Below are 13,050 nucleotides of genomic sequence, written 5' to 3' on the forward strand. Positions count from 1 at the left end.
CTAGATTGTGGGTCGCCTAGTTCTGCCACCTGCTTTGGGGCAGAGGGCCTCTTCTATGGGAGATCCCAGCAGGTGGCACCTTTTGAGAAAGTGCCGCATGGAAGGGGGTTTCTGCAGCTTCCCTGGGCGGCATCTTTTGCTCAGGTGTCCTCCCCCCTCTCTGCTGTTTACCCTACACCTGCCTCCCTGCAGTCCCAACCTATTGCTTTGTGTTCTGTTCACATTCATCCAGTTTTATACAGGCTTCCAGCCTCACTGGCCCTGCAGTAAAACTGTACAAGCATAGTCAGGGTAGGTCTTTGGGGCTGGGGCAGAAGCCCAGGGCTCCACTCAGCAGAGCGATTCACAGGGTCCCCAAATACTGTCGCAGCTCCAGTTTATCTCATTTGGAAGTTGGGTGCAGAAATAGACTGTGCCCTTCCCGTATGCCCGTGAAGTCCAGAGTCTAAAATTATGTAAGCACACCACTGGATTGCTTTGCCGTGCGTGGAACTCGGCTCTTAGTGTGGTACCATAAACCACCCCAAAATCGGGCCAGTGGTGGTGTGGCAAAGACCAATCAACATTCAGCTTAAAGAAAACCACGGCCGCGGTAACGTTAAGAATCGGCCCCCATTGGGTTATGTGTGAACAGTCTGTTTGCCTTCTTAAGCTAGCCCACTGTATTTCCTTCTATAAAAAAAACCCCTGGCAGTATGTACCCAGGAATGCCCTTGCAATGAAGCCGCACAAGGCAATTGTTTTGGGGCAGGGGATTTTCTTGTGTCCATCAATCCACATCATTTTTTAAAAAAGAGAGTTCCAGTCCAGAACCCAGAGACTTCTCAGAGCTGAAAAAGCTGGAATCGCCTCTTTCTGCCGCATATATATTCTGCCCCCCAACCCCCAATTGCTGCTCATGTAAACCAGGTGCGTGGTCCCTGCTCAGCCTTAAGATATGCTTGATTGATAAATTGGAAGTGGATTAACTTGGCCTGCATCTCTTTTTCTTCCTTTTTGCTTCCGCCCGAGGCAGAAGCAATTTTCGAATTTTCAGATGTTGGTTTTGGAAGGAAGCATGGCAACTTGAGAGCGCTTGTGCGCAGGCATATTTTACCTTGCGGTTATGTGTGTGTTTTGGGAATGGGGCTTGCGGAGAACTGTTCTGACGTGCTGCTCCCCCTCCCCTCCCCCCTTCCTTCTCCTGCAACAACAGACCTATTCGGGGCTTTTCTGCGTGGTCATCAACCCTTACAAGAACTTGCCCATCTACACGGAGCAGATCGTGGAAATGTACCGGGGCAAGAAGCGCCACGAGATGCCACCCCACATCTATGCCATCTCTGAGGCTGCCTATCGGAGCATGCTGCAGGGTACGAGTTGGAAAGCAAAGGGGGCACACAGGGGTGCCATACATTTCAGGCACTATGATGCCGCTTTAAACAGTCATGGCTGCCTCCCCAAAGAATTCTGGGAGCTGTAGTTTGTTAAGGGTGCTGAGAGTTGTTAGGAGACCCTTATTCTCCTCATTCTTTGGGGGAAGCCATGAGTGTTTAAAGAGGCATCTCATGGCGCCATAGAAGTTCAGTGTGAATGTGGCCCGAGACTAGGGCTTGCTGTGGGAGGTGGGGAGGGGTGGAGAAGTTCCAGCCATTCCCCGTTCCAAGCTGAATTGGAGGAGGGAAGAAGTGTGTGGCTTTGGGGTGAGTGTACAGTGTGGTATGTGTCGGAGAGGTCCTAAGAATCCTGTGGTCGGTGAGCTTTGGGTGGGTGGGTGATTGCAAGTCTGCCTCTGGTGCCCTCTGGCGGAGGAGACGACTCCTGCCTCTTGTCTCTGAACGGTCTCTCTTCTTCCTTTCCCCCCTCCAGACCGAGAGGATCAGTCGATCTTGTGCACGTGAGTGTCAGCAGGAACGGTTTACCTGCTGGGGAGGGGCTTTCAGCAGCAGGTATGTGGGTGAGCCAAAGGTCATTACACACCCATTGCTTCACGTGCCTGTTTGCCTGCGGCTGTGGAAATCTCTGCGGGCCAAAAGGGCACCGAGCACCAAAACACACCAGTATCTGACACAAGGCATGCTAGTTTAAGCAAGAGGATCCCTGCAGGCCTGTCAGCTGTCCACAATGTGGGCTGTTGTGCTCACACAACCTTACAAACACCCATCTCGAACCCCCGGCTTCGTTTGCCCAGCTTCCTCCTGTTCTGTACAAATGCCAGACAAAAATGACTGATCTGGGGCCTAAACCACGAGGCTTGTCTTCATATTAAGAGGGAAGTGAATAATGACTCTTTACCATTTAGATATTGCTTTAGAGAAGCCTTGGCACTGGGGAGTACAACTCCCACCAGCCCCAAGCCAGCACAACCCCCGATTCCCCTCTCTGAGCTACAGTTCCCAGAATTTCCTGGGAAGAGGGATGGCTTATCAACACCGCTTGTAGAATCATGGCTCTCTGCGGGGAACAGGGGGCCTCCAAACAACTCTCAGGACTTTAAGCAAAATTCCCAGGATTCTTTGGGAAAAGCCATGACCATTTGAAGTGGTCCCATGCCGCTTTAAATGTTCAGTGTGGATGGAACCTCTCTGTCAATATGCTGCGTCAGGTGAACTGATGTGCGATACAGACCCAGGAAGCGGGAAGAGAGGATGCTGCGTTTATTTACCTCTTTAGGAGACCATTTAGATGAAGCTGGGGAGGGAGAGGGGGGTGAGCGCCAACCAGGATCAAGTGCCCTCTTTTTCTCACCCCTGGTGTCTGGTCTCCTTGGCAGGGGCGAGTCAGGTGCTGGGAAGACGGAAAACACGAAGAAAGTGATCCAGTATTTGGCCCACGTGGCTTCATCGCACAAAGCCCGGAAGGACCACAATGTGCCGGTGAGTGACCTCTGGCCGATGTGTGGTGTTTTAGCTTTTGCTCCGCTCTGCCCCCCCCCCCGTTTGAAAATGCCCCCTCCCCGGTAAGTGGACTGGCCTGATCTCTCCGCCAACCCTCGAGTGGAGTTGACCAGCTCTTCCTCTCCCCGCCCCCTGGGCAGCCAAGTAAAAGATGCCTGTGTGTGGCCCGACAGCCTCCCAGCATCCGGGGCTCAGCTTTGAGCCAAGGCCAGCCCGGAAGCTTTCCCCAACTGCTGGTGCTCAGACTCCGGAATGCGTGAAGTAGCGGGAAAGTGGAAGCACCCTTCCCCTGAGTGCCTTCCCCTGCCACACCCAGTCTGTGCCCGCTTGGAATGTCTGTGGCATCTGGGCAGAGGCATCCGGGCAGAAGCCAGCACCAAAATGGCCTGCCCGTCCCTCTTGTGTTGTTGTCAAAGGAAACGAGTCGCTGCCTGTACCTGTCGTAGTCATTCCTTTCAACCTGCGTTGCCACGACTGCTCACTCTGTCCTGCCCACCTGCCCTGTGTGCCTCTTGCTCACCGTGTCCTCCCTCCCCCCCCCCGTCTGCCTCCCTCCATCCCTCCCAGTCACTGCCGTTCTGTCTCAACGCCCTCGCAGATCTGCAGGTGCAGGGCTTCTCCTCCCAAGCGCTCCTGCGTCTTGGCAGAAGTAACACAAGACGAGGCAGTTGGTGCCCGCCCTGTTCTATAAGTGGCTGAATGCGGGCCTACTGGAGTCAGGATCCCTTCCCTTTCTCCCTCTTGTCCGCAAATATGATAGAGATTTCACCTCCTCCTCCTGCTTTGGAAGTCCTGGGCACTTAACGAACTGGAGAACGAAACCAGGCCCATAGCCAAACATTTTGCGGTGAGGAGGTCTACGTGGGGGCAAGGAACCACTGCAGAACTGCCAGAACATAAGTACAGGCCACCTGATATGTCAGAGTCAATTGTTCCCTGTGGTAATAAAATAAAAATGAATTAACATTTTAGGAGTAAGGGTTTGGTTCTCAAGCGTTAGTTATCTCAACACTCACTGGCCAGAATGTTGGAAGTGGGGAGGAAGTTTACACCTAAGTTAAGCAGTTGGGCAGAATAGAACTTGCAGGCCTCCCCCCTATACAGCCACAAATAAAAGCGTGAAGAAAGTTGACAAAAGAGAAGCTTTCCCCTGCTCTCATAATATTACGACTCAGGGGTCATCCAGTGCAGTGAAGTTGACAGGAGAGCAGATTCAGGACAGGCAAAAGGGAATCACTTCTTCACATAGTAAAATATTGGCGCCTGGTAAAAACATTCGTGCTTAGACAAGCCTATCCAGGTGCTTAGAAAGTTGCAGGTAATTTCAATCTCTTTTGGTATTTCAACTTTTGTATGTTTTAAAGTATGGTTGTGAATTGTTCCTGGGTTTTCTAGTTTTATCTTTTTGCAAACCGCTTTGAGGCTTTTTTTTTTTTACATTCAAGCAGTGTATACATTTTATGAAATAAATCAAATAAATAACGAGTGTTTCAATGTGGAGGGTTCCCTGCCATAGGGACCCGGTGATTAGGTCAGTTTACGTGGAGGGAGATCTGCCCTAACCCAGTCCGTTTTGGGGTCCTAATTTGGGCCCCCTTGGCTGGTTTTATCCGGCCCCTGTGGCAGTTTATTTATTGGGGTCAAATTCTTAAAAAAGCTCAACTACTTTGGTCGGCCCTCACGCATGTTCACTTCATCAAATCTGGTCCTCTTTGAAAACAGTTTGGGCACCCCTGCCCAAACTGCCCTAACCAATGTCTGCTGGCCATGACAGCTAAACGGAGCTGTCCACATTGAGAGGCTGCCGTCCTCTGTGGGGGCAGCAGCAGCAGAGGGCCATTGGATCAGGCCCGTCTTGGTTTTTGTTTGTTTTTCATTCCTCACATTTAAATGAGTTTTACCTAGAAGCATCTGATTGGCCAGTGAAAGGAAGCAGGAAGTTTGACTAGATGGACCTTTGGGCTTGCCCTTCACTCTGAGATCCTTTTAAGGAGGAAATGGCAAAGAGTGAATCTGGTCTGGTTGCAGAACTTGGGGGCAGGAGGGGGAAGCTTAGAGGGCTCCCATTTTCTGTTACTGCTAAATGATATTTAATAGCAGCAGTAGTGATTAATATTATTGCAGAAGCCATTCTATTATCTGCAATGCCATCAGCGTACCGGGCATCCTACAGAGTCGCAGTAACCAGAGCAAATGCTCCCTGCCCTCTATCTCGACATGGGGGGCATTTTCTCAGGCGTCTTCTTATCTTTCTTGGGAGCTTACTGAAAAACCGAGAGAAAAGTGGCACCGTCTGTGCAGAGGGGCACTGGCAAGCCTGGCTTCCTTGGCCCCAGCACCCAACTGGATCTGGCCCTGGAGCCCAGTGCCTGCAAAAGTGTGTGTTCAGCTCTGGGGCTTCCCTGTTAAGCTGCCTTCCTGTTGTGCTTCTGTTCATTTCTTGCAGTCTGGATCACATGGGGAGGCGGTGCTGGGCAGGGGGGAGGGAGCTGGTCTTACCTTACTAGATGGGCATTTGGGCCCTCTCGGACCCTGGTTTTGTAATGGGGGCAGCGTGTGTGCGTGTTTGGGTGGAGGGGTGTCCTTGTGGGCTGTTGAGGGGAGCCTGCATTAACCTCCCCTCTATTGTCTTGCTGCCCCAGCTGGAGTACCCGAACGAAGCCAAACAACAGGCAAGAGAGCGCAATGCATGCCGCTGAAATGCCAACTCCCTGCCCCCCCCGCCAACCCCCACCACTGCTCCCTCCTCACTTGCCTGCCCTCCAACGCTGATCTCTGGTCACTTACTGGCTGCTGCTCCTGACAATGCCGACTCCTTGGGCTGCGATTCTGGCTTCGAACGCTTTTCTCGTTGGTTTTTTAAACTTTTGTGTTCTGTGTTGAAAGCGGTTCACTGGACTCTCTTCCCTCATCAGAGCCAGGGCGCTGGGCTCTCTTGAGAAAGGAACAGGATTCAAGGGGTGCTGGGAAAGGGAAGAGGGGCGCCTGGGTGCCCTCCCTGCCCCCCACCGACCCTTGCACTGGTTCCCGGCTCATGTTACTGCATCGTCACTGTTGGGTCTTTACTTTTTTTTTTCGTTGTCTGACTTAATCCTTTGGTTGTTGTTCATTTTTGTTTTGTCTTTTGTTTTGTTTTCCCCACCCCACCTCGTCTTGCTCCCTGCTCTCTCCCTCCCCGTCCCCATTTCATGTTTCGTGACGTCACCCCCACCCATAGACCTCCAACCCTGCTTCCTACGTGAGTAGTTTTCCTCTTGTGCTTTTGGGGGGGTTTGGGTGGGTATTGTACCCTGGTGCACATACTTATAGGGTTCACACACCCCACACCCTGTGGTCAGAAAAATGGAAGGTGGAAGTCGCTTGGGAGTGATTCCCTTCCAAGAGGGCAGCCAGCTTTCCTCCTGCCAGGATCTAAATTTCTCAGAGCACTGCATTTGCCCACCCCCCGAAAAAAACACATTTCTAGGGCTAGAGCCTTGAGAGCTCTTTCTACACGGCTTCATCTTTTGCTGCTTCTGGGTCTGGGCAAACCCCCCACCCCAGCCCACCCCCCCACCTGACCTCTTTCTTTTTCTTTCCAGGGTGAACTGGAACGCCAGCTGCTACAAGCCAACCCTATCCTGGAGGCCTTCGGCAACGCAAAAACAGTCAAAAACGACAACTCCTCACGATTCGTAAGTCGGTCTTTCACCCTAGTTGGTGCTTGCATGTAGAAGGTCCCATATTCAATCCTCAGAGTCTCCAGGCAGAGGGGTACGTAGGGGCTGGTGAAACCGGCCCCCGCTGGGGAGCAAAAATTGGACTATGGAGTGTATGATGTGTGTGGCGACATGCTGCCTCTGTCGTGGAGAACTCAGACATGGGAGAAGCTCCCCTTCCTTCTTGCAGCGTGGCACAAAGGTGTGAGGATTTTTCCGTCCTTCCGCTTTGCCTCAACCTCACTACGGATGCTTCCAAGCACTAGAGTTGCGTAAAATGTGGTAATGTCTAATGTGGCTGCTGTGGCAAAGTGATTTATTTCAGGGTGGGGTTGCCTATACAGGTCCCTGCCAAAGGACCGTCAGTGTGCCTCTGTCTCCAGGCAGGGCTGGGAGAGACCCTTGCCAGGCGAGCTGCTGCCAGTCAGTGCTGAGCTAGGTTGACCAAGGCAGCTTCCTGCATTCCTGTTGTCATGGCATGACACCATGGGGTCTACCGGTCTGCCTTGCCTCTATCCGGCAGCTGGTGCGGGGATTCCCTTCCCTGCAAATCCCCAAGTGCGTGGTTTGCAGGAGATTGGCACTGTGATTTCAGAGCTCCAGTCAATGTGTTGAAGTCAAATCAAAAGAACTGGCCACAGAAAATCCTGGAGTAGAGTCTGGCTGAGTAGAGTCTGAAGGTGGGAACATTTGACCTCTTTAGAACATCTTGCCTGTGTTTTAGCTCCTTCCCTGAAAGGAGTAAGTTGCCCTTTTGTCTGCTTGAATGGTGGCAATGTTAAGGCCCAGCCACCTTCTGGGGGAGAACTGAAGGGCAAGAAGCAGCACAAGGTAGCATTCATTATGTGGCCTGTTGGAAAAATAAAAAGGAACCAAAATCCCATCCAGCTCAGCATCCTGATCTTGAAAGAGCCTCTCTCCCTCCCCAGCAACGGATATTCAGAGGCTGCACCACTACTGCCATCCAGCAACCCCCTGTTTACCTTTCCTGTACTGGTGTTCCCTGCGGACCCATCTACCCATTGTGCAGGATGCAAACCCTTTCAAGAACAGAGTTGTAGAGTTGGAAGGGACCATGAGGGTCATCCGTGTCCAACATGGGGCTCAAGGCCATGCCCCTGAGATTCAGAGCCTCATGCTCTGCCGACTGAGCCATCGTGCATCTTCCCTGAGCCATCTTAAAATGCACCTTAACCCACTCTTCAGAAAGGGCAGGTTGTGTACACAACTGTGTTTTTCACACTCCCACCTGCTTTGTTGAACTATGCCAACAAAGCCTCTCCTCCTCAGGAAGAAAAACCAGTTTCTTCCCGTCCTTGCCGAAGATCTGCTTTCAGATCCCCTTTGTTGTTGTTGGGAAATGTCACTTTTCGGTCCCTCCTTAAGAAGCTGAAATAAAGTGTTTTATCTTCCTCCTTGTTGAAAGGAGAGGAGTCGGCTTCGCATCACCCAGTAATGCTAAGTTTCTTCCAGTTGGTGCAGAGACGAGTTTCTACTCCTTCCTGCTGAAGAACGATTGATTAGCTCTGACCTCATCTGCAGTTGACTGGGAGAGGGAAGTCTGCTCTTAGCCTCTTTTAACAGCCTTCACAAACTTCGTGCCCTCCAGAGGTTTTGGGCTAGAACTCCCATCAGCCCCAGCCGGCAAGGGAATTCTAGTCCAATAGCACCAAGTGGCCCAAGGCTACTCTGTAGTTTGTCAGAATGTTTAAAAGGGCAGGGGGAGGAGGAAGAATCTGATAATTTTAGAGCGTTCTTATTTTAAAATCATGGTGCATTGAGTGATGTCCAATATTAGTCATACTTAAACTGATTGAAGTCAATGGACTTACACTGACTTACTTCCATACATTTCAGTGGGTCTGCTTTGAGCATCACTTAGCTGGATATCACCCTTCTATCACTATGTTTAAGGCTAGAGAAAGCATTCTACTCTGGGTGTGATGTGCACACATCCCCTGATTTGCACAGGGGTTGCATTCCTGGCCCCTGCGCATGTCGGTGGAACACATGTAAACCCACCCCTTTTCTGGGTTGTGGCGGCGATGTGTGCGCGCACACGATTGCACGTGCATTGAACAAGCATAAAATGGTTGTTGCCTATATACTGTGTTTTCCAGGGATCTGGGTATGTAAATGAAGCAATTGTCCTTTACAAAGCCGCTGAGCCCTTCTGAACTCTGTCTCATTTCTCTTTCCCCTCCCACTGTGTTCCTCCAGGGTAAATTTATACGGATTAATTTCGATGTAGCTGGCTACATTGTCGGAGCAAACATAGAAACATGTATCCTTGCTTGTGGAGTTCCATGGGTTTAGTTCAAAAACTAGGACTCCCCTGATTTCTGTAGGCGAGAGAGCAAAGCCTGAATTAGAATAAATATGGGATCCTGGATCCGGGGATCCCTGACAGGTTAGAGGCACCTGTGGATCCTAGACCCAGGGATTCCTGATGGTGTTCTTCAGCTTTGGGTCCCCAAATGTCATCGGACTACAACTCCCATCTGACTAATCTGGCTGGGGATGATGGGTTTTGTAGTCAAACGACATATGGGGGAGCCAAGGTTGAAGTGGTAAGCTAGGAAGTCTCATAGCAGGGACGTCTGCTTCTTGGGGGAGTGAGGCAAGCTGGCTTTGTGGAGGGGGGGATACGTGTTTCCAAATGCAATTGTCCTTCCTCCTTAACCCTGAGCCGCCCAGACCTGCTGGAGAAATCGCGAGCCATTCGCCAAGCCAAGGACGAGCGGACTTTCCACATCTTCTACCAGCTCCTGGTGGGCGCCGGGGAGCACGTGAAAGGTAAACGGATGCTGTGCCCTCCCAGAGCAACATGAAAAAGGGGGTCCGGTCCTCCTCCTCCCATGCTTTTGGACCTCGGCTTCCTAAAGCAGCAAGCAACAAACTCGAGGGAGAAAGAGAAGGGCAACGCTTTAGCCTTCTTGCCTCTCTGCATAAATCTGGATGTGGAACTGGCGGGGAAGGCAAGGATGACAGCAGTAGAAAAGCAAAGGTGGTCATTGATGACAGAGCAATGCGTCTTACAGCACAGGGAGCTCCTGGGTGTGGGGATTGGCTGGCGGAAGTGTGGCACCTTTGCCTCAGAGATGCTTCTTTTTCTTCAATGGCGCTACAGGGGAGCTGCTGTTGGAGCCCTTCAATCAGTATCGCTTTGTCTCCAACGGATACCTGCCCATCCCAGGACAGCAGGACAAGGAGATCTTCCACGAGACCATGGAGTCAATGCGAATCATGGGCTTCTCGCATGAGGAGATACATTGTGAGTCGTGTGTGTGTGTGTGTGTGTGTGTGTGTGTAGGGGGTCAAGAGAACAGCTGTGATCTGTCTAGCTCAGCCTTGGCCACCTTGGTTGCCCTCCAGAGATTCTGGACTCCAACTCCCATCAGTCCCCAGCCAGCACATCCAGTGGCTGATGGGAATTGTAGTCCAGAACTTGTGGAGGGCCCCAGGCTGGCCGAGGCTGAGATAGCTGATCACTATTTGCTGACTGCGTCACACCACATTCCTCTGGGGATGTTCCCAGGCAGGGCGTGATGGCGACACCCGTGACCTCCTTAAGTCGCCTTCAGCATCCGGTGGGCAGAAACTTGCTGCTTTTGAACATGAAACCTGTCATTCTGGCCCATGTGGCTGGTAGTCTCCCCAGTCACTGTCTCCTCCCATGTATGTCACCTAATCAGAAATTAGTTTAGGTGCTTTAAAAAAAAAAAAAAGATGACAAAGTGACTTAAGAACCTGGACTAGGAATCAGGAAGTCTTTGCTTCAGACTGAGACTCTGCTATGAACTTGCAATTCTAAACTCAGCCCTCCCATGCAGTGCAGAGATATAGAAAATAAACAGTGCAGGGTTGTCGTGTTATCTTGTTGCATTTGGAGGACTTCGGATGCTCCCAAGGTGTTGCATGTGCTTCTCTAGCGGCTGCTGCCACATCCCATTGGCAGTGAGCTTCACAGGTCCTTGCATTTTCCTTCAACCTGCTCCCTTAGCCTCCTTTGGTGGATGACCTTGGGTGTTTGCATCTGCACAGAGGGGTGGAGGCGGAAGCGTGCTCACACTAAAGGCCTTTCTTGCCCCCCCCCCCAGGTATGCTGCGGATGGTCTCAGCCGTGCTGCAGTTTGGGAACATTGTCTTCCGTAAGGAGAGGAACACAGACCAGGCCTCCATGCCCGACAACACAGGTAGTAGCGGGGGCTCACCAGCTCTGATCGGCAGCCAGCTGCATTTGCGGGGATGGGCTCCAGTGGGAGAATGCCTATTTTGCAGTCAGAGCTCAGCCTGCCTTCCGGAATATATAAAGCAGTGATGGCTAACCCACGGCCTTTCGGGCAGCTGAGACCCCCAAGCAAATTTTTCTGCCCCACACAAGACCCTACTCATTTTGATGGCAGCAGAAAAGGGGGGGGGGAATTAAGGTAGACACAGCACTAGGGTGGGTAGAGAGGGTTAACCCTTTCTGCCCTGGCCTACGTCCTGATGGAGATGGAGTTGCCTCCTGCACAGTCATTGGATTGAGCATGGGCGTGAGGAGGGGGCAGTAGCAGATCTGCGTGGATCAGCTGAAGAGTATGTGTGCGCACACCCATTTTAATGCAACTTCATGGGTATGTTTCACCTTCTTAAAGTAGCTTTCCATTGTATTTTAGTGATTGGTCGTCTGTTTGCCTGAATTTTTCACCCTGAGATTGCAGGGGCAGTTTACCCAAAAACCCCAAGCACAGGGCTGGGGAACCTGGTGCCCTCCTGATGCTGTTGGACATTTGCCATCTGCCCCAGAGAGTAGGGCCTCACGGTGAAGGGTGTTAGGAGCCCATCAACACCCGGAAGGGCCACACGTTTCCCCACCCATGATCTAAGTTAAAGAAAACATACAGAAGCAACCATGAGTAAATGGGGTGGGTGGGGATACCCATAAAACACTCTTAACAAAGTAAAATGCATGTGGACTAGAAGCTTCTTGAAAACAAGGGTTGTGCAGAGAGAAGCTAAGATTATTCAGAATTGAAATTCTGTGCAATAGATCCTAACTCCGGGAGCGCATTTAACTATCAGCTCAAGAGGTTAGGACGAATGAGTCTCGGGTGCTCTCAGGTCTTCTGTGGCTGATACGGTGCTGTGGCAGGGAGGAGGAAGGATGAGGTAGTTGCTGCAGGACTCATCCTGTTATTTCCCAGCCTGCCACTCAGTTCCGCTTCTGCCATTTAGCTGGGCTAGCAGCAACCAGGTTGTTGGGTCCGTAGGTAGAGGAGTTGGGCCAGCAAAGCCTTGGGCTGACCAGGTTGAGGGTGGCCAGTGCGAGCCAGCAGGGGACTGAACTAACAATGGGGTTGTTGCCGCCCTGTTCTGTGCCCTCTGCAGCTGCCCAGAAGCTTTGCCACCTCCTGGGCATGAATGTCACCGAGTTCACCCGCGCCATCCTTACCCCACGGATCAAAGTTGGCCGGGACTATGTGCAGAAGGCGCAGACGAAAGAGCAGGTTGGTGGAAATGGCTGGGGTTCTGGGGACGCCAGGGGGCGGGATGGGTTTGCCTGAAGCATCATTGCGGAGGCGGGCGGGCAGAGGTTTGAAGTGGTGAAACGAGCCAAGCTTGGAGCCATGCCTCCCTCTGCCCCCCTTTTCCAGGCTGACTTTGCGGTGGAAGCCTTGGCAAAAGCAACCTACGAACGCCTCTTCCGTTGGCTGGTGCATCGGATCAACCGGGCCCTGGACCGCACCAAGCGCCAGGGTGCCTCCTTCATCGGTATTCTGGACATCGCGGGCTTTGAAATATTCCAGGTGAGGACCTGCAGCTGCTGAGCAACCACCTTCCTTTTGGGCTGCATGTAAATCCATCCTTCTTATCCATTCCATTATCCTTTCCCCAAGCCCTTCCTGCTCTCACCTGTCAATAGCCTTTGACCTTCGTCCCCGGAAGAAAAAGGGAGGATGCTCCTCCTTGCTTCTCTTCTTTCTGTGCTACTTGGGGGGGGGGGAAGAGAAAGGAAGGGTTAAAGTTCAACAGGTGTACCTGTACTGGCGCCACCCGATGCCCATGTGGCACTAGCTAGCCTCTCGCAGCAGTCCAAAGGCACAGCGTTTATGCCAGGAATGAAGCCTTTTGATGGTAGTTTCATAACTGGGGTGTGTGGGGAGGAGCACATCCGGTTTGTGCGTAGGGCAGGTATAGACATGCTTGGGCCAAAAGCACCTTTAATGCTCTGGTTCCCAGCTGATTGTCTGGGCTTGCATAGCTCACATGCATGGTATTTGATTCCCTGCATGGTTAATTGATTCCCTGCGTGGGCGAAAAGTCACCTGACAGTGAGGTTAGGTGATCTACAGGTGAGTGTTTGGTGATATACAGGAGACCATTTGGAGTTTCATGTAGAAGCAGAATTCACACATACATATACACACACACATGTGCATAGATAAACATATATATCTACACACACACAGTAAAAATCAAGCAAATGTACT

The 13,050-nt window shown here is 51.6% G+C and overlaps 1 protein-coding gene across 29 annotated transcripts in view; it reads left to right on the forward strand.

The window, feature by feature from the left end:
- LOC310747577 (uncharacterized protein) overlaps nt 1-13,050 on the forward strand; it is a 63,261-nt gene that overhangs the window by 15,221 nt on the left and 34,990 nt on the right. For 9 of the 29 annotated variants that reach the window (XM_083582094.1, XM_083582075.1, XM_083582079.1 and 6 more), the window contains 12 exons: nt 1,196-1,352; nt 1,849-1,876; nt 2,753-2,855; nt 5,519-5,548; nt 6,094-6,114; nt 6,458-6,550; nt 8,795-8,858; nt 9,272-9,370; nt 9,705-9,848; nt 10,675-10,770; nt 11,948-12,066; nt 12,214-12,366. In XM_083582094.1, the coding sequence (XP_083438220.1) occupies nt 1,196-1,352; nt 1,849-1,876; nt 2,753-2,855; nt 5,519-5,548; nt 6,094-6,114; nt 6,458-6,550; nt 8,795-8,858; nt 9,272-9,370; nt 9,705-9,848; nt 10,675-10,770; nt 11,948-12,066; nt 12,214-12,366 (1,107 nt within the window). The remainder of the gene's footprint in view (nt 1-1,195; nt 1,353-1,848; nt 1,877-2,752; nt 2,856-5,518; nt 5,549-6,093; nt 6,115-6,457; nt 6,551-8,794; nt 8,859-9,271; nt 9,371-9,704; nt 9,849-10,674; nt 10,771-11,947; nt 12,067-12,213; nt 12,367-13,050) is intronic. The other 20 variants (XM_083582098.1, XM_083582082.1, XM_083582088.1 and 17 more) reach the window with 3 other exon arrangements.

This window comes from Podarcis filfolensis (genome assembly GCF_964270895.1).
Source record: "Podarcis filfolensis genome assembly, chromosome: 13".
NCBI lineage: Eukaryota > Metazoa > Chordata > Lepidosauria > Squamata > Lacertidae > Podarcis > Podarcis filfolensis.